The sequence below is a fragment of the Strix aluco genome, chromosome 5, assembly GCF_031877795.1.
Source record: "Strix aluco isolate bStrAlu1 chromosome 5, bStrAlu1.hap1, whole genome shotgun sequence".
NCBI lineage: Eukaryota > Metazoa > Chordata > Aves > Strigiformes > Strigidae > Strix > Strix aluco.
In genome coordinates, this window is record NC_133935.1 from 43558135 (window position 1) to 43579604 (window position 21470).

Sequence of the window (21470 nt, forward strand, 5' to 3'; positions counted from 1 at the left end):
TGTAACTCTTGAATGAACTTGGTATGACAATATTGCCATGTAAATTCCATTAAAGCTTCTCACCTTTAAAAACAATATGGTTGCAGTTACAGATGGAATAATTTACTGATTGCATCACTGAATTCCATTGACTCCACTGCTCATGTGCACGCTTTGCTTTTAATCCTGCACTTTTCAGCAATGATGAAGGTATAAGACAAAAATCCATTCCAAGTCAAATTCCATGTACAAATAAAGGTCCCTAGGCATTGCCATGACCCACATTACTGTAGTAGCCAAGAACCTTACAAACATTCATGGATTTCATCTTCTAGCCATGCTATTATGTAGAAGATACTATTCCCATTTTACAAACGGGGAACTAAGGAACAAGGGAGATTTTAATGATTTACTCGACGTCTTCCAGACAGAGCTGGGTACTGAACTCAGTAGACTTAAAGGTAGGTAGCTCTGAAGACTATCTTCATCCAGGATTTGGCTTCCTATCTCCCAGTGCTAAGAACGCTATAGTATTTAAACAGCACGATAGGTACAGTATTTGAACTTCCAACATAATAAAGACAAAATTGAGTTTTAAACTTTCAGTTGACAGGTTTCAATAGTACACCAGATATGAAGAAACTCTGAGTTCTGAAATAGACCATGCCCAGATCATGTCATAGAAAGCCACAGAGCAATTAATAGCCACCCTTTCAGTGGGAAACAGATTGATTTATTTTCTTCTTGATTCTAAAGAGGTTCTGGTTTGTTTCTCTTTTTTGCAATTTGCAGTTGCTTCATCACGACTGCAGAGGTTAGACAGCTCAACAGTTCGCACATACTCATGCTGACAAGGCCTAGCAAAGAAGCCCGCACTGAATTGTTGTGAGTATTCATAAGGGGCCATCATAACTGTACGCTACACCCAATATTCCTTGGCATTATTGAAGCAAGAGCCAGCATGGAACAGAGGACCTAACTCAACTCATTAGGGTGGTCATTTCATCATGACAACAGTCGCAAGCTCAGTCCAGGAGATGCTACACTGTTCTTTTCCCTATCTCAAACAGCAGGTTCTTTCTGCTGAAACCACTTTAGCAGATAAAAGTTTTTAGAGAACTCTGTTCAGATGATAGCTCACTAACCATTTTGTATGCTATCAAACTGAAAGCTAGAACTGGGGAGACAGCAGTAGGCACAGGGAGTGAATTCACTTTATAAGAACTTGAAGGAGATCTACCAGGAGCTGGGGAGGGGGAAGCAGCTAGTAAAGCAGAAGAGATTTTTTTTTTTTTAAATGAGACATATGGCTCAATTTAGAACACTACAGCTGCATAAATCTAGAACAAAACTTCCCCTATACAGAAAATCTTCCAAAGTTCTCTATTACAGAGATTCTTGCACTTCTCAAATCATTTGAGAATTGACCAGTGACAAAGAAAGGATATTCTGAGCTGGATGCAACTTTAGATCAAATTTAGTAGTGGAATTCATGTTGCATTTCTCACTGCTTATCTTTTGAATATGGCTATGAATCTCAGAGATTCACTCTTCCAGAGTTCTGTGGAAATACACTGTTTTCTGTTACCTCACAAGTTTTACAAAAAATACCAACATGATGAGCGCTTTCATCAATATGGCACCATTTCATGCTACTATTTTCTCAATAAAACAGTTTTCTTTTCCATTTAGTTACTCAGGGGACTGTAGGGGAGGTGGAAAGAATATTTGGATAGCACCAAAACCTCACCAGGCATTAAACATGCTTCAATAGCTGTTGCATAGTGTAGGCAAGACATGCCAGGATCTGCAAGAAAGTCCTTTTTTAAGACTGGGAAAGGCTTGGGGCCATCAAGATTTTACTAATGCTGGGCAGGTTCAAAAAGTGCTTAGGAACAGCAAACATTGCCAGTGGGAAATGTAGATTGCTCACATAGATGATGTAGGCCTTACTTCACAGATCTTGAGGAAACTGCAAGAGTATAAAATCTTAATCTAGTAGAAAAGGGAAGTTTTCATGCCACCACTAAAGAACAGGCACAGGAGATTTTTTTTTTTCCCCTGAAAGAGGTAAGTTTAGCTGCTGGTCCTACAAAAATTATGATGAAGCACGTAAACTACATAAATCTTTTTATGTTTACGTATGTATAGATCAGATATTGATATTATGTCAGTAAAGTCAATGACAGTACTCTCACTGGGTTCAGTGGAAGTAGGAACTGACAGCAGAGATGCGTATCTTTTCTTCTATATGCTTCAGAATTTCAATGTTGAAAGCAATAAAGTATGACCAAGAAATGAAGTTCAAACACCAAGCCATCTATTAGGCCAACAGTAGTGGGCCATGCACATGAGGTGATATTTTCCAATAGGTTTGAAGAGTGCAACAACGGCAGACATTGAAAATTGGTATGTTAACAAAAATTAATTTAAGATTATCCAAACTACCTATTCCTACTCTATTCAAACATTGTCTAAAAAGTAGTAATGCACAAAGAGAAGTAAAGTAGCAAACTGCTGGCACTATATGTGTATGGGAGTCATGTATTTTGAGAAAAAAAGATGTTTATACAAAGTTATACAAACTATAAAAGTTAACTTCTAATTTCTATAGGAGTATTAGTAGTGTTTCAAGTATCGATACCTGTCACATTGGTACTTGCTGCTTGTCCACTATTCTGCCAATTACATTCTAATCTTAAATGCTTGAGAGCTCTATAAGAATATCAAATTTACATCTAAATTGTAAAGGCTAATACATGAGGATGACTGACACTAATACACTACTAATTCTTTTCACTTACCATATACTCCTTTTAGAGAAGCAACAAGATGGTGTGAACTAGAACTTTAGTATATGCACTGTTCATAAGTGCAATTTCAAAATGTCACACAGGTTAGAAACCAAAGAGCAAGTTAAAATAATTTTGCATTTCAGTAAATTATATAAAAAATATGCAGGAAAAAGATTGCCTTCATTATTATATCAAACTTGAAAAGCTAGACAAATTATCTGAATCTCAAGGATGAACATATAAACAAAAACTGCTCATATGGGGGATGTGAAGTTGATTGAAGGACAACAGAAGAGTTTTCAGAATTTTGTGATCACAGTTCCTGAGTAACAGTTTCTTCATGGAAGGAACTGATTGATACTTGGACAAAAGGGAAGATAATTCATTACAACATGCCTCCTGAAATTTTCCAGATCCAGGTCAGATGGAGACCCAGGCTCATACCACCTTGCCTAGAATACACCAGTAGCTGTGTTACTCTGGTGACTAAATTATCTGCATGCATAGAATCAGGGACCGATTCTAACTAAGAAGCAGAGAGGATGGATAGCTGGATGAGCTATCACACAATAGCAATAAAAGAGTATTTTTACTAGAGTAAAGGGGAATATGCATATGAAGAGCAGACTGAAAAGAGAGCTTCGAACACGTTGCACGTGGAACAAATGAGATGGCCTGTGATCACAGCAGGCTGTAGATTCTCACATTCTGCTACTCACCTTTCTTACAGATAATGTCAAAGCCTCGTATTTCAAAATACTTTATGCCAACAATACCAATGGGGTACAACCTTACAGTGTTTCTTCACAACAGCGGGGTTCAATTCACATGCTTTCAAGTTGTGTTTCAGGTATTTTTTTAAACATTTGTTGAAACTACCATGACAAGTTGCCAGAAACCACCAACTGATATTCTCAGAACAGTTACATGAGCATACTCTGCAAGCCCTGTTTGAATGAATTCTCAAGATCAGAAATTTAAGAATATTTAAGACTGATGGTGTCTGGCCATTTAATCTTGCAAATAACTCTACCATAGAGCACATGGGACACGTCAAGCTTTCTGCTGCGGTGGCTGTATGTCTAAGCTTTCCCAATGCTTTTCTCTTATGAAATACTTGTCACCACCAAGTCAGAAGGCTCAGCCAGGACAGTTTTATTGCCACAGGCTGGGGCAATAGAACATACCAGTTTCACTTTAATCCTAATGAAATGTCAAAGGGGATTTGGCAAAATCAACGACGTACTTTATCAATGAAGGGTTCTGAAGGGGATTTGTAAAGACAGGTGGAGAAGAGTTCCGAAAAGGTGTGAATGATAATCTGGAAACAGCTGGTCCATAGCAAAGAAATTGCCAGGGTGAAAAAGGTAAATGCTGTCAAGCTGCAGTGAACAAGGAGAATCATGAAGTACATCAACAAGGTCTATACACTTAAAATGTGTGTTCAGCCTTGTGCCAAACAGGCAAAGGTCTCCAGATGCAGGAAACTAATCCCAGTGCTGAATTAAACCAGCAAGAAAACAACTGTAAAATGAACATAAGCAGGAGTCTCTTTTGATCTAGGACAAAAGTCAGTATACATTAGTAAAATATTAAAATGCATTATTAATAGATTTATGCTACAGATCTAAAAATAAACAAGTGCATATCTCAGATACTCATAATCCATGTTTTAGTAAAACATGCAATAGTTTACTTAGTGCTATAATATTTTCTGGTGTCATTGCATCTTAGATCAAATTAGAATCAAAGAATCTCACTAATTAATGTTTATTCTTTTCCCCTTAGATGTCATCTCTTTCTTCTACTTTACCTGAAGTGCACTACCACTACTTAGGAAAAAGAGCATTAAAACTTTCTGCAAGAACAGGGTAATAGGGAAGAGAACACATAAAATTTATCAGAAAAACAGATATGATGTTCCTTTCGTGTATTGGTTAGTTTAAAACAAGAAGAAAAAAATACCTAAATTACTAAAAAAACAAAAAAGAAAAACAAATCAACCTCCCCCTTTCCTTTCAGCATCTCTGTCATCAGAAATTTGGCAGTAGTGCACATCCAAAGCTTTTAACAAATGAAGTCACTCATTTTTACATTGTTCCATCTGTTTTATTGTAAAATACTAGACATTTACGTATTTACTGTGTATTTCTTTTAAAATGTGTAAGTCTTATGTAAATGGATATAAATATGATTTTTTAAAAATAAAATCTATGGTACATGGGGTCTCAGTGCAAACATTTGACAATACAGTGTCAATAATACCGTTTGTATCTTTCCATTCCACCATTTTTACAGTTTTTGGATTGTAACAGTCAAATGAATATGTTTAGCAGAGTTAGAAGCTTCAAAATGTTCCTACTGAAAAAATCTGTCAATATTTAAAGCTGAACACCTGCCTCTGATGATGCATAATAGAATGACATAACCTGGAACTGGAGCCAAAATGGACCTCTAAAGACAAAATGGAAATGTTAGATATCTATAGAAAAGCACCATGATGGCTCACCTCTTAAAAACAAATAAATAAACCCAGAAGAACTGTTTACAAAAAAAAAAAAAATAAAACATGATTTATAAAAAAATCCCAAAAAACTTTCTTCTATGTTACCTGTGGACCAAGAAGAATCTTGCTTTACCAAGAGCCACCTTTTCGTTCCAGGATCTTCAGACACCAGCCAGCATTGGAAAATGAAATCTAATATTTGCATAGAATCAGATTCTCGTTTCGATATGTACAACAAAGAAAAAGAAAGAAAAGAGAAGCCAAACCCCACCATTTCTTCATTATAACAGGGCATTAGACAGGCTCCTGTCTAACGTTATGCTTTTAGCCAAGATGGCCTTGCTGAGACTTCACAGAAGTCAGTTTTATCAGAGGAAATAACTGAAAGACAGAGTGATTAATATATAGTGTATAAAAGTTTAGAAGAGCAACTATTACCTGCTGTGGCTTTCTTTGGTGGTGTTATTGTTGTTTATTCTTTGTTTAAATGGGAAGTTTCAAAGTAAGACCTACTTAATAGTCATTTACCTATTTGCTATTTTTATGCTGCTTGATCTTAGCTCAAGACCTGTCTTTTAGTTATTTCTTTTAGCAGTTTGATCTGCAATGTTTGCACGTACATAAACATTTGTTTTGTCTATTTTCATTTGGCAAACTTCAGTCAATCAGATGGTGAAAGATTTTTCTCCCCCAATGTCAATAAAAAAAGAATTCAGTGCTATTTGTGTTTATAAGTCTGTTAAGCTTGGTACGTAGTAGCATTAAAATAGCTTGGATGCCAGATATTTCTCATAGCTAAGCATAAGCAGATTTTGCCACTAACAGGTATGAGGTACAATGAATTTAATGGTCAGAATCTGCCACGAGAGGGAGCACTGAACTTGCTGATGGGTGCGATATGATGGCTTGGGTTAGCACGCAACTGTATAAAGACATGGCTCTTTTATGTACAGTTCCTCGGGCTTAACTGACATCATTGCTGATGTTCCTTCTTCTCCTTCCTCAGCCTCCTTTTGGATTATTTTAGTCCAGATTGTCACAAAGTAAAGCAATGCAAACACCATTTTTGTGGTTGCAGTATCATTTGAATACACTTCCCCTTGTAAACGTCAGCTCCCACTTTACAAAATTTCTTTTGCAGTCTGCATTGTCACAGCCCACACTCAAATTAAGGGAGCAGGGGGGAATGAGGTGTGTTGGGGAAAAGAATTAGAGAGATCTTTTAACCATAGCTGCAGGTATCTTGCCCTAGCTGTACAGCACTCCCAAATTATTTATTTCACAGTGGAAGAAAACAGACCAGAAGAATTAAAAGATACACTTTTAGGAGTATTACTATGACTTCAGTTTTGACCTAAGGCTAACACATAAAATCTCCTAGCACATCCCTGTCTCCCCCATAGGAGATGAAGCTCTACTCTCAACAGCTAGAAATTGTGGCTATGCTAGATGTTGTCTAGCTGGCTCCAACCCTTTCAGTACACTGGGAATAATTACTACATCAACCTCTTCCAGACAAGTTTCAATAACTCCCTGACCATTCAAATCTACCCACATGCTGCTTCTGTCTAAAAACAAAATTAAGAAAATCAGTGCTCTCCTATCGCTTGTTAAATGGGCTTGTTCTTCCTTGGTAGTATAACCAGGTTGCTGGACAGCACTAGGGCTGTGAACAAGAATGATTACTCCTCCTCCCTTTCTCCAGCTCAGCACAAAGCTAAAGCTGTAGAGAAAGCACTCGGCAATCACAGTTCTTCAGCAAAAGTTTCTCTGGAAAACAAAAGCAATGACCGTGAAAACTATTTTTCCATACTGTACTGCTGCAGTAAAGTGCCTTTCTTTGGCTGGGTTTTCTGAATGCTGATGAATGAGACATTTGGTATTTCTGGAATCCTCCTCCACATTACCAGCGTAGTAGCAGAGTATGTCTGACCACTCTGCCCCACTCTTTTATCCCAGTCTTGATCTTAAATAATTTCCACCAAAATAAACAAAAAAAAGAAAATTTAAAAAAAAATAAAATATTTTAAAAAAAGCTCAAGCTTCCTCAGAAAGCAGAAGTTATTACAAATACTTTTGTCATGGAGACACTTGAGAATTCTAACTATTCAAGCCTTTCACAAACAGTTCAGAGAAGAGATAATTGTTTCTTGTCAATAAAGGTAAGTGCCTAAATATCCATTACTAATGTTCTGTTGCGTTGTTATTTTTTAAGTCTGATATTAATTCTCTCTTCCTTAAAAGAAGGAGCCCCAACTAGAAAACTGGATACCTTTCCTTACAAATAGAGAAACTGGTGCAGGAACATGAGATATCATTGGGAAAACTATACAAGATCTAGGAAATTAATCCTCTTCTCCTACATGCTACTGCAGTATCTTTACTAGAGGGTTTGTGCTCACTCATTAGTTCCCCTCCCCTGCTTCTGCAATTACAACATAATGGCTGCAGCCAGGATAACTACAGCAAACATACACATCATCTCAGCTTTCACTGTACAAAAAAGTAATGGCCATACACCTCGTGAATGTGCCACAGTTCCCCTGTGACAAGACTCTTGTAGTTTCTCACTAATTAAAAAACCCCACTATGACAACTCCCAAGATCCCTCTCTCTTGCCCTGTAGCTGTTCAGCATAGGTTGCTAAATTGCAGCATTGTGAAACTGAAAAATACCCGGCAGTCTCTGCAAGGCACTCCATTATTTGGCACAGGCCTCCTACTAAAGCCTTGGTACTTTAATAATCCATCCAGAAGAAAATACTAACTGCAACTTATATAAGAAGTATTTCAAGCAAGTTATCAGGACAATTCTGAGGAGCAAAATTACTCCCACATATAAATCACTAACCTGTGTAGTAGGCATATCGACCACAAAGCATCATTAGTCTTTACTCAGTCCTGAAATGCTTTTACTCCCTGTTCAGATTGTGATTCAGATTGTGAAATCAAACAGCTGAGCAGGGTGGCTACCTTATGCAATTATTTGGCAAAAAAACAAGTACAGCACAGACTCAGACTAGGCTGCTCTACTATATGACTGTATGACCTGGTTCAACACAGCTGGCTCAGCTGCATGCAGTCCCTAGTGAAAAACCACAGAGCCATTTTACTTATTTCTTGTAGACTGGTAGAGCTCATTGACTCTACAAAAAGGTCACAGACACAAGGCAACATCGGGGTATGGCTCATATTAATTAGTACCTATCTGTGACCTTTTAGTTCCTATATCAATCTGCTGGCTTATTTTATCATTTAACAAGGCTATCATCCTTACCAATAGGTAACTATTTCTGGACTCTTCTGAGGACACACAGCCATAGCAAAACGTGTCTAGACTTAAATTCTACTTCAGCTTAGCCTAAGTACAGAACCTCTCTTTTATACCAACATTATCTGAATTTGCATATTGCTTACTGTTTCCTCCTCTGAAAAACACTGCCGAGTTTCAGTCACTTCTCTGCTTTTAAACTTTTATGTGAACATGTATTCTAAAAAGGATTTTTACATTTATTGCTCAAGTAAAACCCTGCAGCTTGAGAAGTAATGCATGCAGGGTGTATCCTTCATCCCCTGGTTTGCTGAGAACCCTGGAAGTATTTTGAAGTGACCTATAAAGTCAAGAATGGTCTGACTAGTATCTGTATTTGCTAAATTTCTCAGGTATATATCTCAGGGAGCCTGAAATGTCCAATTATGCCAGCAGAAACACATTCTGGTTATCATCATAAGTGATACAAATGACAACAAAATCGTCAGAAAATGTAAAGGGTAAATGCCTGACTTTATTTAAAATACATGGGTTTTATTGAATATTACTACAGACAAATCAAGATTTTCACAGATGTGGAAACTAGAAATTATCTATCATTCTACAAAAAAAGACTTCAAGAAAGTTATTGAGTAAAAAAATTATAGGAAGCTAATTTATAGCAGAAAGAACAAAATCAGTGGAATCAAGGAAACTAATTTTAAAATTTAAAAATTTATAAAAATTTAAAAGACATAAAGGCTCATAATTTACAAGTGAGGACAATTAATGTCTGCAATAATCTTCACATCAGAATTCCTATTTATTACTATCCTCAGTTCATTACTTACCTTTTGTAAGCTGTTTTAGCCAAACTCAAGTTACTGGTCGCATACAATAATGGATGGCAATGTAAGGTTACACGACATCATATGAGATAGATACTCCAGTGACTCCTTCCCTTTAAGGCTATAGAAATGTATGAATTCTATTTGCAATTCTTAGCAATCTTAATATCCAGCATATGACAACATGCAGAGACTTTAGTATGCTTCATTGTCTGTGACAATATGGTAAAGAACACAGTAACATTTCTGAAGTAAAAAAATTTAGTCTCAAATCATCACTAGTTTTTAAAATGTGCTATTTCCTAACAGAAAGTCTCTTTGTATACTTCAGTAATTGACACGTTTGTTATCAATGTATTATCCCATTTAATTTTTCTTTAGCACTTCTTCAATGTGTTTAAACACACTAGCATCCTCAATGGTTGGTGTTATCTGAAAAGGAAGAATATACAGAAGCATGTGATAGTAGATTTCAGTCCTTCAAGAGTAAAACAGAATTTCATTCAGAGAATCTCCTAAATCTAGCCTTCAAAAGCAAACAAGAAAAAAGTATTTGGAAGGCTCTGGAACATGAAAATCTTTTGGGTAAGCTACAGTAGAAATAAAATATAATGTACCACCTGAAGTCATGGACCAGTTGCAGAATGGTTTAGATAATCAAAACCATGATGTTGTGTCTCTGGATGTGCACGTGTGCCTGAGTCATTAAAGCATACATCTCCAACCTACCTTATATGGCTTTCCACTGACAAGTGCAGAAAGAGCTGAACGCGGTATCTTGCCAGAGCGTGTTTTTGGTAGCTGTTTCACAAATACTCCCTTCTGGAAAGCTGCTACTGGACCAATGTTACTTCGAACTCGCTCAACAATCTCTTTCAAAATCTTCTTCTCTTCTGTCTTTATCCCTAGTGAAGAAGTTCATATGTTTTACCTTTTCTGGGACTTTTGCAAGTCTTAGTCACATCAGTATCAGCAAGCTCTCACCTTCTCTCAGTACACACAGTGCAAATGGAACATGTCCTTTTAAAGGATCCTCCTGGCCCACAACAGCACAGTCTGCCACAGCATGATGGAAGAGAACACACTGAGGGACAGAAAACAAAACTAAACTGAACTAGTAATAACTGAATATTTCAGTGAAAAAAATCCATAGGCATGGACATAAAACATAGACTCATTTCTTACATTTTGACAGCAAAAAATATTTAGTCAAGTACACCTCAGGGTTCCAACTACACATACTGCAGATGCACATGTGTGTATACTTTCATACATACCTAATCTGTAGTTTTCAAACAAATATAAGAAATTATGGCAGCACAAGATACAAATATAGAACAAAGCAAAGGTGATTTCCTCACAGCTTTGGGAGAGTATCACACCTTTGGTTTTGTAGCGAGATCTTTGCTAGAACACATAGCATTAGTCTAACATTACAAATAACATGGAGTTAAGTGCATGGATTAAGGACCAAAACCAAAGAAGCACTCCTACTACAGGGCTATAAAGTCATATTAGTTCATTCTCTCTGACTCGTATCATTTTCATTCTTTGCTGCACAAAGGCATAGTTTCAACCAAAGCCAAATACAGGCACAACCTCAGCTTGCGGCCAGCCTACTTCAGCTCACTCTCTTGGAAACATTAGGTCTCAGCTCCTTATACAAAAAAGGGAATTAAACCAGAGTCCCCTCCTTGCTACTACATGTTTACACAATTATACAAGTGATGGACAGTAGCACTAATATCTCAAGAGGAAAAAAAAGTGAGAGGTTCTCTTTTCTTTCCAATTAGCCAGCTGAGGTTCTCACTTCCTGGAAAAAAGTCACCAAGATGTCTCAGCACATACTGAAATGTGTGACACTAAGTCTGGGACAAAGTTGGACTAAAGGTACCAGCAGTTGTGAATCCTGTTCCAAAGCAACTGGCTCTTTTCATGTAGATACCAGTGTCCCTTGGAGCATCTTGCTGTCAACAGTGCTTTCAACATGTCCTCTGTACTCAACCACAAAGAGGACCTAACGTGACACTACACAAAGGCCACATAGAGGCCACATGACGTGACTGTGCATATTAATTTATCTGTGCATACGAGGACTATGTGTTTGCTAATAACAGATCTTCACACTGTGTTGTCAAAATCAAAGGCAGTGGTGTGACTGAAAGGAAGACTGACTAAAAAATTTTAAGAATAAAAGCTTTTTTTTTAATTAAGTAGGAACACCACATTTGCATTGGTGTCCTGGTTTTGGCCAGGATAGAGTTAACTTTCCTTGGGCTGAGAGGGAGCACAGCTGAAGGGCTGGGTCCTGATCGATCACTGGAGCATTCCATGTCACGTGAGGTCAAAGCTCAGCATATAGGTGGGCACGTGCTCTCTCATGCGCAGTTGTCGAGATCGCTGCTGGGGATGGGCTCCGTGCCGGCTGCCGTTCGGTGAGCCACTGCTGCATTTTACTGGTTTTGGACTACTATCATTACTGTTGGTTTTGCTAGTAAATTTTTTTTTTATTTAACCTACAAATTTCTTCTTTTTTGTCCCTCCCCTATTTCACTGGGGCGGGGAGGGGAGTAAACAACTGGCCACATGGTGATTTGCTACCTGATAGAGTTCAAACCACAACAATTGGCTACTCATACAATGGCATGAACATGAGGAAGAAGACAGAAAAGGCACAGAGAAGACAGGAGAAAAAAAACCTGAAGGAATGGAAAGCTGAATCATTGCTGTTCCAATAAACAAAAGGGAGGCTCTTGTGTGACCTGGTTGTGAAACCAATGGTGGAAGGAACAATTCAAAGGGTCTCCCACAACCCATCCTCAAAACAGATTTCACCATCCTTAAGATTTGTAGTCAAAACAGGAAGGAGAAACTGGCTGTCTGTGCCATGGTCACTACAACACACACCAAGTAGTTTTTAGCAAAATAAATCTGCACAAGGTGTTTCTTGCATACTTTGTTTGACAGAAGCTATACTTATTTCACAGACTATGATCCTAGAAATGTCCCATGCTACAAAAAAGCAAATGGTCAACAGTAAGCTTAATAGCAGAGGCATGCTCTATCAAAGTACAAAAGCATGACCATTTACACACAGCTTTTGCAACTGTATATTTTTCACAGGAATTAAATGGGATGTGCACAAGCCATATATAGAACAGCAAGTGCAACAGACTGAAGTTAGTTCTGGCTGGGCTCATCCCAGAACTAGAAGGGCAGAGGAGCCTGCTGCAAAAATGCTGAAGCTAAATATATATGAGTATGTTTGAATTCAGATGCAGCCTACTTTGTCCAGAAGTTATTGTATCCAATCTGACAAATCATACAGGAATGAATCTTACGCAACTCCAAGTCTCCATGGTATTTTAATGCATCACATACACTTATGATCTTCAGTCACTTTTAGTCTATAGAATCAGTAATGCATTCTGTTTCCTGCTATAAATACCCATTCTTTCCTGCTCTGACTTCTTGATCCTGACCACAGCAACTTGATTGCCATATATAATGAACAAGCAAAAAAAAAAAAAAAAAAAGGAAAGAAAAAGAAGAAAAGGCAATGAATTAAGTAAGGTCTACAACCAGAGTAACTGCTATTTCCTACAGAAATACAGGAAGAAGGTCTGCAGTAATCTGACATTACCATGAATACCATAATTACCTATCAGGCATCAACAGGACCCCTATGGTGGAGATTTAAGTGTTGCCAGCTTGTTTTGTAGTAGCTTGTTTGTGTCATTCCAGTCTGTCACTTGTTCATAATTACGTTAAGCTGGAATATTGCAGTCACCGTAATATTTTTCTTCAATCTATCCATAATTCTATCAACATGCCTTTGACTTTGGGACAGCTAATTTCAAATGACTGAAATTGTAAATACTAATTTAAAAATTATCAAACTTTGTAAAACAGCTAAAAAGAACAGAATCAGCACTAGACATTTAAAAATTGTTTAAAAGTAAGAAAAATCTCAGCAGACAGAAACTAATGCTAAATTCCTTGATTTCAAGTCTGTTACCTCAGATAGGCAAGATCTGATTTGGACTTTTTCAGCAAGAGTCAAGGCAAGCAGGGACACCACAGATGAACAGACAAAAGAGATGGATGGATCAACACAGGCTGAGGTTACCATAATGGCTAACATTCACTGATTGGCAAGGTAAACAGTAACACCTACCACACTGCAGTAAAGATGGAGCTCCAATGATATTAACAGATACCTTAGACAAAGAAACTATTGTTTGGAACATAATAAAGCTGAAATTCTTAGTCAAAGCACTAAGGAAAATCTTGTTAAACTTGTAATGCAGCTATAATGTAAATGCAGATAATATACTTGCACAACAAGGTGACTGACAATTAGATGGTGATTCAGTGAACCTCTAATTCTGTATTTACTGATCTTACTGAAAAGCTAATTGTAGTCTTCTTAATCCTTTCCCATTTAACTAGTAATTTGCTGTGCATGCATTAACAACACTCTTGGTTTTTAGCTTTGTTCCAAAAGGTGACTAGAAAAGCTTCTAGAACTTCACAGTGATGAAACATCTTTTGTTTCTACGGGAAAGACCTAACTAGCAGGGAGAAAAACAGAGACACTGAGCTCAGGACAATGAATACAAAGGTAATACAACTGAGGAAGTGATTCAATTTGTCATTTGTTATACTAGCTTCAGATTCAGCCTGAAGGGAAGAAACAATGCCCAGGTCAGCCCCAGAGCAATAGAGCAGTAAGGGGTGGGGATGAGATTCCCTGCTGCGCTTTAGTAGAGCAACACGAAAAAATTACTTCAAAGGGAAAAAGGTTTAAGCAGACTGAAAGCCACCTTTATGTCTCCATAGACCTGAGTCAGGGCAGCAGCTAGTTCAGCTCCCTGGCTGACCAATCCACGAAGGATTGCCTATGTTTATCTGAATCTGTTCAATTTTGTGTAATCAGAATTTTGTCTATTATCTTTTAAGTTTTCTATCCTTTAAAAAAAAAAAGTCACTAGACTAACAAACATTTTAAAGCAAAAACTGACTAACCGAACAGTTAAATTCAGAGTTCTTAAAGGTGTATTTTTCCCTTGCACATGCCCAGCACACCTTTTCCCATACTCCCTGAATAGGCAATTGATACATCATCAGGGAAATTTGTAACTGGCAATCAATCGCAACAGTTCCAGAGGGGTGAGAGAACAGTGATATGAAATTCAGATACTATTATGAACTGCACTATTTTCAACTTCTTGAGTTGCATGTGTATTACGTTAATGACTTTCAATTTAACAGCAGGGTTTTTTTACAGAGATTTTCATTGTTCATTTAGCACTGCTCATACAATAAGAGACAAAACAGCTCTCAAGAAACTGTGAGGAAACTCTTCAAGAAAAAGCACTAATATGAGTCTATGTGAAAAGAATTCAGCCAACACCAAGCACTTTAAAAAATGCACCTAAAAACTGTATTTTAGGAATAAAAGTTTCTACTTCTAAGTAAGTACAGTACCTAGTAAAACTACTTGGCACACTGACCCTACATTACCTTAATGTATTCACAAATAAATATGTTATCAGACTTTACAGGAATGCTTCACATACTACTATATTGCCCCTTAATTCCACCTTCAAATGTGAAATCATGCCTGTCTTATCAATCCCATGGTACAAACTGCTTGTTGTTGACTAAATTTATTATGGTCTCAGAAAGCACCTTAATAGGAAAGACCTGAAACAATTAATGTTTTGGTTAAAAGATGGAAATGCAATCAAATAAAGCAGAAAAAAAAATGATTTTGTGAGATTTTCAGTCTCAGTTTTCTCTATTCATCTTTCAGTCTTCTATTTTACTGTGAGGCAATGCTAACCTCTTCAATCGCGCCTGCTGAAATTCTGTGTCCAGCAACATTGATCACATCATCAGCTCGAGAGAGGACGTATAAATAGCCATCTTCATCCATATAACCTGCATCCATAGTATCATAATATCCCTAAACAAAACACACCAAAAATAAACTCAGAAATTCATTCATTTCCCATGAAACTAACAAACAAAACTGTTTCAAATGAAATATGTTTTTGGTGCCTGAAAGGTTTAATTCTGTAATATTTTTCACCATTCTTATGTCATAATATACCGTGCAGCTCCCTTTCCAGAAAGGTTTTGTAGGCTTTGTTAAGACAGAAGACAAAACATAAACCTGTTTTTTTTTCCAACTCTGCTTACTTTGATCCCTGACAGCTTGGAGAAGGATGTTGCCTGAATCTACAAAAGGAGAATGGAATTGTTACAATATAAAGACAGTTGCCAAATTGCTCCTAAAGATATTCCTCTTTGCTGGATCCAAGCATACCTCATCATCATGATTCAAGTGCACACACAAAAAAATTTGCCTGGCCAATTCACTCATTTACTTTTATTGAATCAAACTTTCCATTTTGGACATTTGGAAAGGAGGAAGGCAGTCCCTGGATAGTTCATCTGACAAGGAAACATAACTAATGTAATAAGGAGCCTCCAACGTATTTAGGTGCTCAGTGGGCAAGTGTATATTTTGGACTGATACAAAGTTAGAATGACTACATGTCAACAGCAGTAGTATATTTGAAGCTATGCTAGTCTAAGGTTGCGAGGCTTATATCTTTTATTAGATCAAATGACATAATATAGCTTTTAGGTTCAGAAGCTTGAGGTTTAGTTCTTTTGTTTTAAATCTTAAAAAGAAAACAGTGTGCCCAAAAACTTGAAGTATGGATGAAGAAAGTTTTACCTTGAAATGTTTTTAATTATGTAACACATACATTCAAAGGTCTCCCATTAAAATAAGGTACAAGAATTTTGTATGTTATCCAGTTTAAATCTACTACCATTCAGTTCTGTAGGATTACCAAATGTTTATATAATTCATTTTGCAATTCTTACTGGAAATTTCTGGAAATATAACTTCTGGAATGTTTCCTGATTTTCCCAAAGACCCGAGAATGCTCCGGGAGGCAAAGGCAACCTTAAATTAAAAGAGTAGAGGGAAGTAGTAAGAAACACAGATATAACAAGTACAACTCATGCTCTCCATTCATACTTTATATTCAGATAGATAATAATTGGCTATAGAATCAGAAAACAGTTCAGCTTAATAATATGCAGGTAACAGATCAAAAAGACCATACATTTGTTGCGATCGCATGCATATAGCTCTGAACTGTATCCAGACCACACCTTTTAAAGCATCTCTGGCATTCAGTAAAATAATATTTGGTTTAGTAAACATTATGTACGATACTATAAATATGTTATCAGCATTCAGCTTTCAACATTCCCAGGGATTAAGTATCTGCCAGAACTGTATGCATATATGCTATGATACAGACAACTTCATTATTATAGGTATCTCTTTCTCTAACACACAAACACACTCACACGTGCATAGACATATGAATTATCAGATCTTCAGTTTTTGTAAAAAGATATAACTCAACTTCAGTAATGACAATATGAATAAAAATGCTTTTGTTTTTTATTTAAACTGTGCATAGTATTAGTGGAATTATTGGAGTTTTTTGAAAGTATATTGATAAAAGTCACTTTTAGAACTTTCTGAAAACTGGACTTTATTTTTTTAACAAGTTAAGCTGCAAAATTCTGGATTTTTTTATTAGTTGAGTTTTCAATGGATACTATACATCCATTCTTCAGTCAAGGCCACGGGCATGACAAAACATGGGACACTTCACATACATATCTGCTGGAAGAAGAGAAGCTACAGATGTCTCAGCTAACAAGTTGTTTCTCCCTCCAAAGATCTGATAGGGTTAAACACATCTTACTTGAACTGCCTAAGAGATACATATTTGGGCATATCAACACAAGTTTTATGAACCTTAACCCTACTAACAAGAGAGAATGATCATGCAAGCAAGCACATTTATACAGATAAAATCATAAATGTCTCATACATATTTTACTAGCATATGCCTGCATTCCTAACCAGCAAATATTTAGCCAGGGGTATTATATTTTCTACTCTGATAGGGTCCCTGTGACACCAGAAAGCAACATCCCTAGCAATGCAACACCCCTCTGTAGTGTAGCAGCACTGGTATCAGTACAGGTCTCCTATGATGTTCAGGTCACAAGAATAGGTGCTACCAGCTCAGTGACATGTACATTTCTAACATTACATTTACAAAAAGAATAGTATTATACACTTTTTTTTTTCCTAAATATGGTATAAATAGTACAAGCTACATTGAAAAGGCCACATCATCTACTAATGATTCAAATCCATGATTTCTTACAATCCCAGGTTTTTTCAGCTTAATTCAACTTGATTAGCATAATAGAATATACTACTATAAATATCAGTACTTTCTCTGAGTGTTCTGGCTCCAGACATGCTATAAATCACATTCCCTGAAAGTATAGTTAAGGTAAGGCCAGAAATGCCAAAACACTTTCCAGGTAGCCATCCAGGCTTCAGGAGGGCAGTTTGGCTTCTGCCCACCTGGAGGGATTTCACTGGCCTATTTCAAGCCTTGCAAGCTTAGTAAGCATCCTTGTGATAGGCAAGCAGGACCTATAGAGTATTTGCCTTGAAAAAAAAATAATTAGAAAGACAATATATTGATGCTGGTGTGTGTATGAGTTTAAAAGAAAAATTTCTTGTTTAGATTCAAGAAAAGCCGCTAGAGAACGGTAGTTACTATGGCTGTTGCCTAGTTGCTAATAGCATAGCAATTCATAACAGCCTCAGTCATTGCAAATTTTGCACTTTACATTTATTTAACAGTCTGAAACATCCTTGTGATGGGAGAGAAAGGACAATTTGTATTGACAAAGTCTGTAATAATTTCTCCACAGCTCTATACAGTACTTTGCAGTTACTCATTAAATCGAAAAAAACAATTTTATTGCTGAAATCAGAAAAGCATTTTCATTTTTGTAACTGTAATAGTTTAGAAATCTAAACACAGAAGTATGTAACATATCACCAAAAATATAATCCCTGCTCCCACCACTTGGTTTGGGATTTTTTTTCGGGGGTGGGGGTGGGGGGGTGGGGGGGCAGGGCGGGGGGCGGGGGGGTGTTTCTTGTTGTTGCTTTTTTAAAAGGAAAATCACATTGACAAGTACATCCATGGTGCATATTTTTTGAGTCTATGGAAACCAGACTGCTAAACTACTGGCTACCGCAGGTACCTCTATAGCGCAAATCATAGCACAATACAGACACAGTCTGAAAATATGCTTCCATGGCTTTCTGTAAAAATTTACTTGCAGTTAGGACCTTATTCCATCTACTAAGCAAAAACTGAATGCCATCTTCCATGTGTCCATCTTTTAGGCAAAGTAATTCCAGATCAATGGACACATACAATTCTTTGTTCTTAGCATCATGACTGACTAGAATTTCTAGGTGCTGTGCAAACACAAATAATTAATAAAATTAATAAAGGTAGAATTCAGCTTGCCAGAACATAATTGTGTGTATTGGAATTTTGCCAGGACATCAGAATTTAAAAGTTCTATATTTACAAACTGTTGCCTCTTTGTCCAAACACTGAGTTGATACTCATGGCCTTTTGGGGTTACTTTTATTAAGAGGATATATTGCCCAAAAAATGCTGGGTATACATAAGTAAGCATGATTGCCCCACAAATGGTCCTGCTTTCCTTTCACAAGTGACAGGACCACAGAAGACCAAGACAGAAAGTAGGTTCCTTCATCATCATTTCTACAATTTACAAAGAAGCTCCTCTGCTTGGTTTCCCTTTGGGACATATTTACTGTATTTCTCTAGCTATCCATTAACTCATCTCTCCCTCATCCTGCATGCCAAGCCACAAACAAGCCAGTGTTGAGCTTCTGCATCTGCTATCGGTTTAAAGATAAGCTCTCCCTTACACTATTCTTGCTTTGATTTTTCATATGGTCGTAACTCTGGTAGCATCTTCCTCATTGCTTCTTCCTTCTGCAGAGGACAGTCACAAGCTTGCCAGCTTTTTCTAAAATACGAATGTGTTACCAGCTATATTGGATCAGGCTAACTAGTCAACTCATCCCATTTAACTAGCAAAGCATAGGCAGTTTCAAACCCAAGTGGAGGTTCAAGAGAAAAACCTACACTGAGCTGAATCAAAACATGTGAACTTGAGAAAAGTTTACCTTTGGATTTCAAACCTCAAAAAAGATGTATTTTTTCACCAGTTCAGCAACAGCAGTACAAACGATGCTATTCTCCGTTTACTCCAGTGACATTAATATGACAATTGTAGAACTACAGGAATACAGACTCAGGCCCATTTCTCATTTCAGGGTTGAATACATTTAGAACAGCATCAGGAAAACTAAGTAAACTGTGTAAATTAATGATGTAAATTATATGGGTTCATTTTACAAAGATCCACTCTGGTTACATTTTACAAAGATAAACCGGTAATTTCATTCTAAATTGGAGAAACTAAGACAGATTAGGTGAGCTTGGCAGCATCACAAAAAAACCTCTGAAGCACTTTCACAGTAACTGTTTTCTGCTAGAGAATTTTAAATGACAATCATTATCTGTTTTTTAAGCATTGTTTCACAGTTCATTTATTTTTCATACAATGGTGGCTGACCTTATACAGAACAGCCCACCTTTAACTTAGCCCAAGAAAATCTGACTTGATGTGTCACATCCTTTCAGGATGCCACTCATCAAAATGGTGTAGGATTCCTTGTTGATGGAACAAAGCAATTATAAACACAGCACTCAAAATATAATTTACACAGAAAAGCAGATTTCTGAAAGTCCAAATGAAAGTCAAAAACTATTAGTGATGCTACCTTGCAGAGTTGCAGAGAAGATATCCTTTTATTTTATGGTAGACAATGGTACTCACAGGCTGTTCATTACAGCCAGTCAAAGCAAGTACAGGTCATTGTTAAATGAGTTTGGGCTTGTGAATGGAGCTAAATCATCTTGACTGGCAGCTATGTTATTTCTCAGCATTTATGCAGTGCTGTGCATAAACATCACTCTTAAAAAAAATATGATTGAAGGTTCAAAAGCCATCTGCAATCTAGAAGCTTTTTCAGACACTAGGAACAATAGCACAGGAAAAAGGGTGGAGACGAGGTAAGAGTAGATCTTGAACATTCATCAATCTTCATGAAATGCTACTCTAGTTAGCTGAAGGGGTCACAAAAGTAGTTGGCCTCAGTGTGGATTTTGAAAAAAAAAAATATTTTAGTGGGGAAAAGAGAAAGCCATCAAAAACTAGTGAAAGTGCTTGGAAGAAGTTAAAAGTAAAGCAAGTTCAAATGCTACTCACATGTTCTCAACTAGAGACCTGTTAGAAAACCCATCTTTGGCCACATTCCTCTCATGATGAGTGTCCTACTCATTGTTTCACTTGTAAAGGGAAAAGACAAAGCTGATAAACATGTGGAAGGCTGGCTGGGCAAGAAATCTTTTGCACAGGTTCTTCATGATCGTCTAATCTGATCTCCCATATAACACAGGCTAAAGGATGCCATATACTAAATCCTGCCTCAATTCCATAACTTTTGGTTAAAATAGATATCCAGGTTTGACCTAGAGGTGTAAAAACCACCATATCCCCAAGAATTTGTTCCAATGGTTTAATGCTTTCACCATTAAAACTGTGTTTTATCTCTCATCTGAATATTCTAGCTTCAGCTTCCAATCTCTTTATGCCAGATTAAACAGCCATCTCTCAATGACATCTTTGTCCTGTGGGTATTTCCCGGCCTTGATAAAGTTATCATTTAACTGATCTTGGATGAACTACATACCACAAGTTAAACTGTAATTTCTTTAAGCCAAGATTTCCAGAAGACAAGTCACTGTCATTCATATCTTCTCTAAAATCCAGTCATTTTCTCAATAGTCTTTTGAAATACGGACATAAGAACTGAACATAATGGTTTTACTAACATCATATCCACAGAGAGTAGTATTAGTTCCTTTTCAGTTTTTTGCATAGCAAGAAATCATATTGCCTGCTTAGTTACACTAGCAGCTATCTTCCATTCAAAAATCTTGTGTATTCTGTGGTTTATCCACTTTAACATAAAAAGCTCCTTCGTAAGTCACTGCTTTCTGGCGTACA

At 37.0% G+C, this 21470-nt stretch overlaps 2 protein-coding genes across 16 annotated transcripts in view; one reads left to right on the plus strand and one right to left on the minus strand.

Moving 5' to 3' along the window:
- The window catches only part of PPFIA2 (PTPRF interacting protein alpha 2), a 360230-nt gene extending 353887 nt beyond the window's left edge, over positions 1-6343 (plus strand). For all 13 annotated transcript variants that reach the window (XM_074827127.1, XM_074827128.1, XM_074827129.1 and 10 more), the window contains 2 exons: positions 772-864; positions 4563-6343. In XM_074827127.1, the coding sequence (XP_074683228.1) occupies positions 772-830 (59 nt within the window). In that variant the 3' untranslated portion in view covers positions 831-864; positions 4563-6343. The remainder of the gene's footprint in view (positions 1-771; positions 865-4562) is intronic.
- Positions 6344-9044: 2701 nt separating this feature from the next.
- ACSS3 (acyl-CoA synthetase short chain family member 3) overlaps positions 9045-21470 on the minus strand; it is a 95437-nt gene continuing 83011 nt past the window's right edge. For 2 of the 3 annotated variants that reach the window (XM_074825429.1, XM_074825431.1), the window contains exons 12-16: positions 16281-16362; positions 15226-15348; positions 10362-10461; positions 10107-10282; positions 9045-9809 (exon numbers count right to left, since the gene is read on the minus strand). In XM_074825429.1, coding sequence (XP_074681530.1) covers positions 9744-9809; positions 10107-10282; positions 10362-10461; positions 15226-15348; positions 16281-16362 — 547 coding nt within the window. In that variant the 3' untranslated portion in view covers positions 9045-9743. Of the gene's footprint in view, positions 9810-10103; positions 10283-10361; positions 10482-15225; positions 15349-16280; positions 16363-21470 lie in introns of those variants that run through there. The other variant, XM_074825430.1, reaches the window with a different exon arrangement.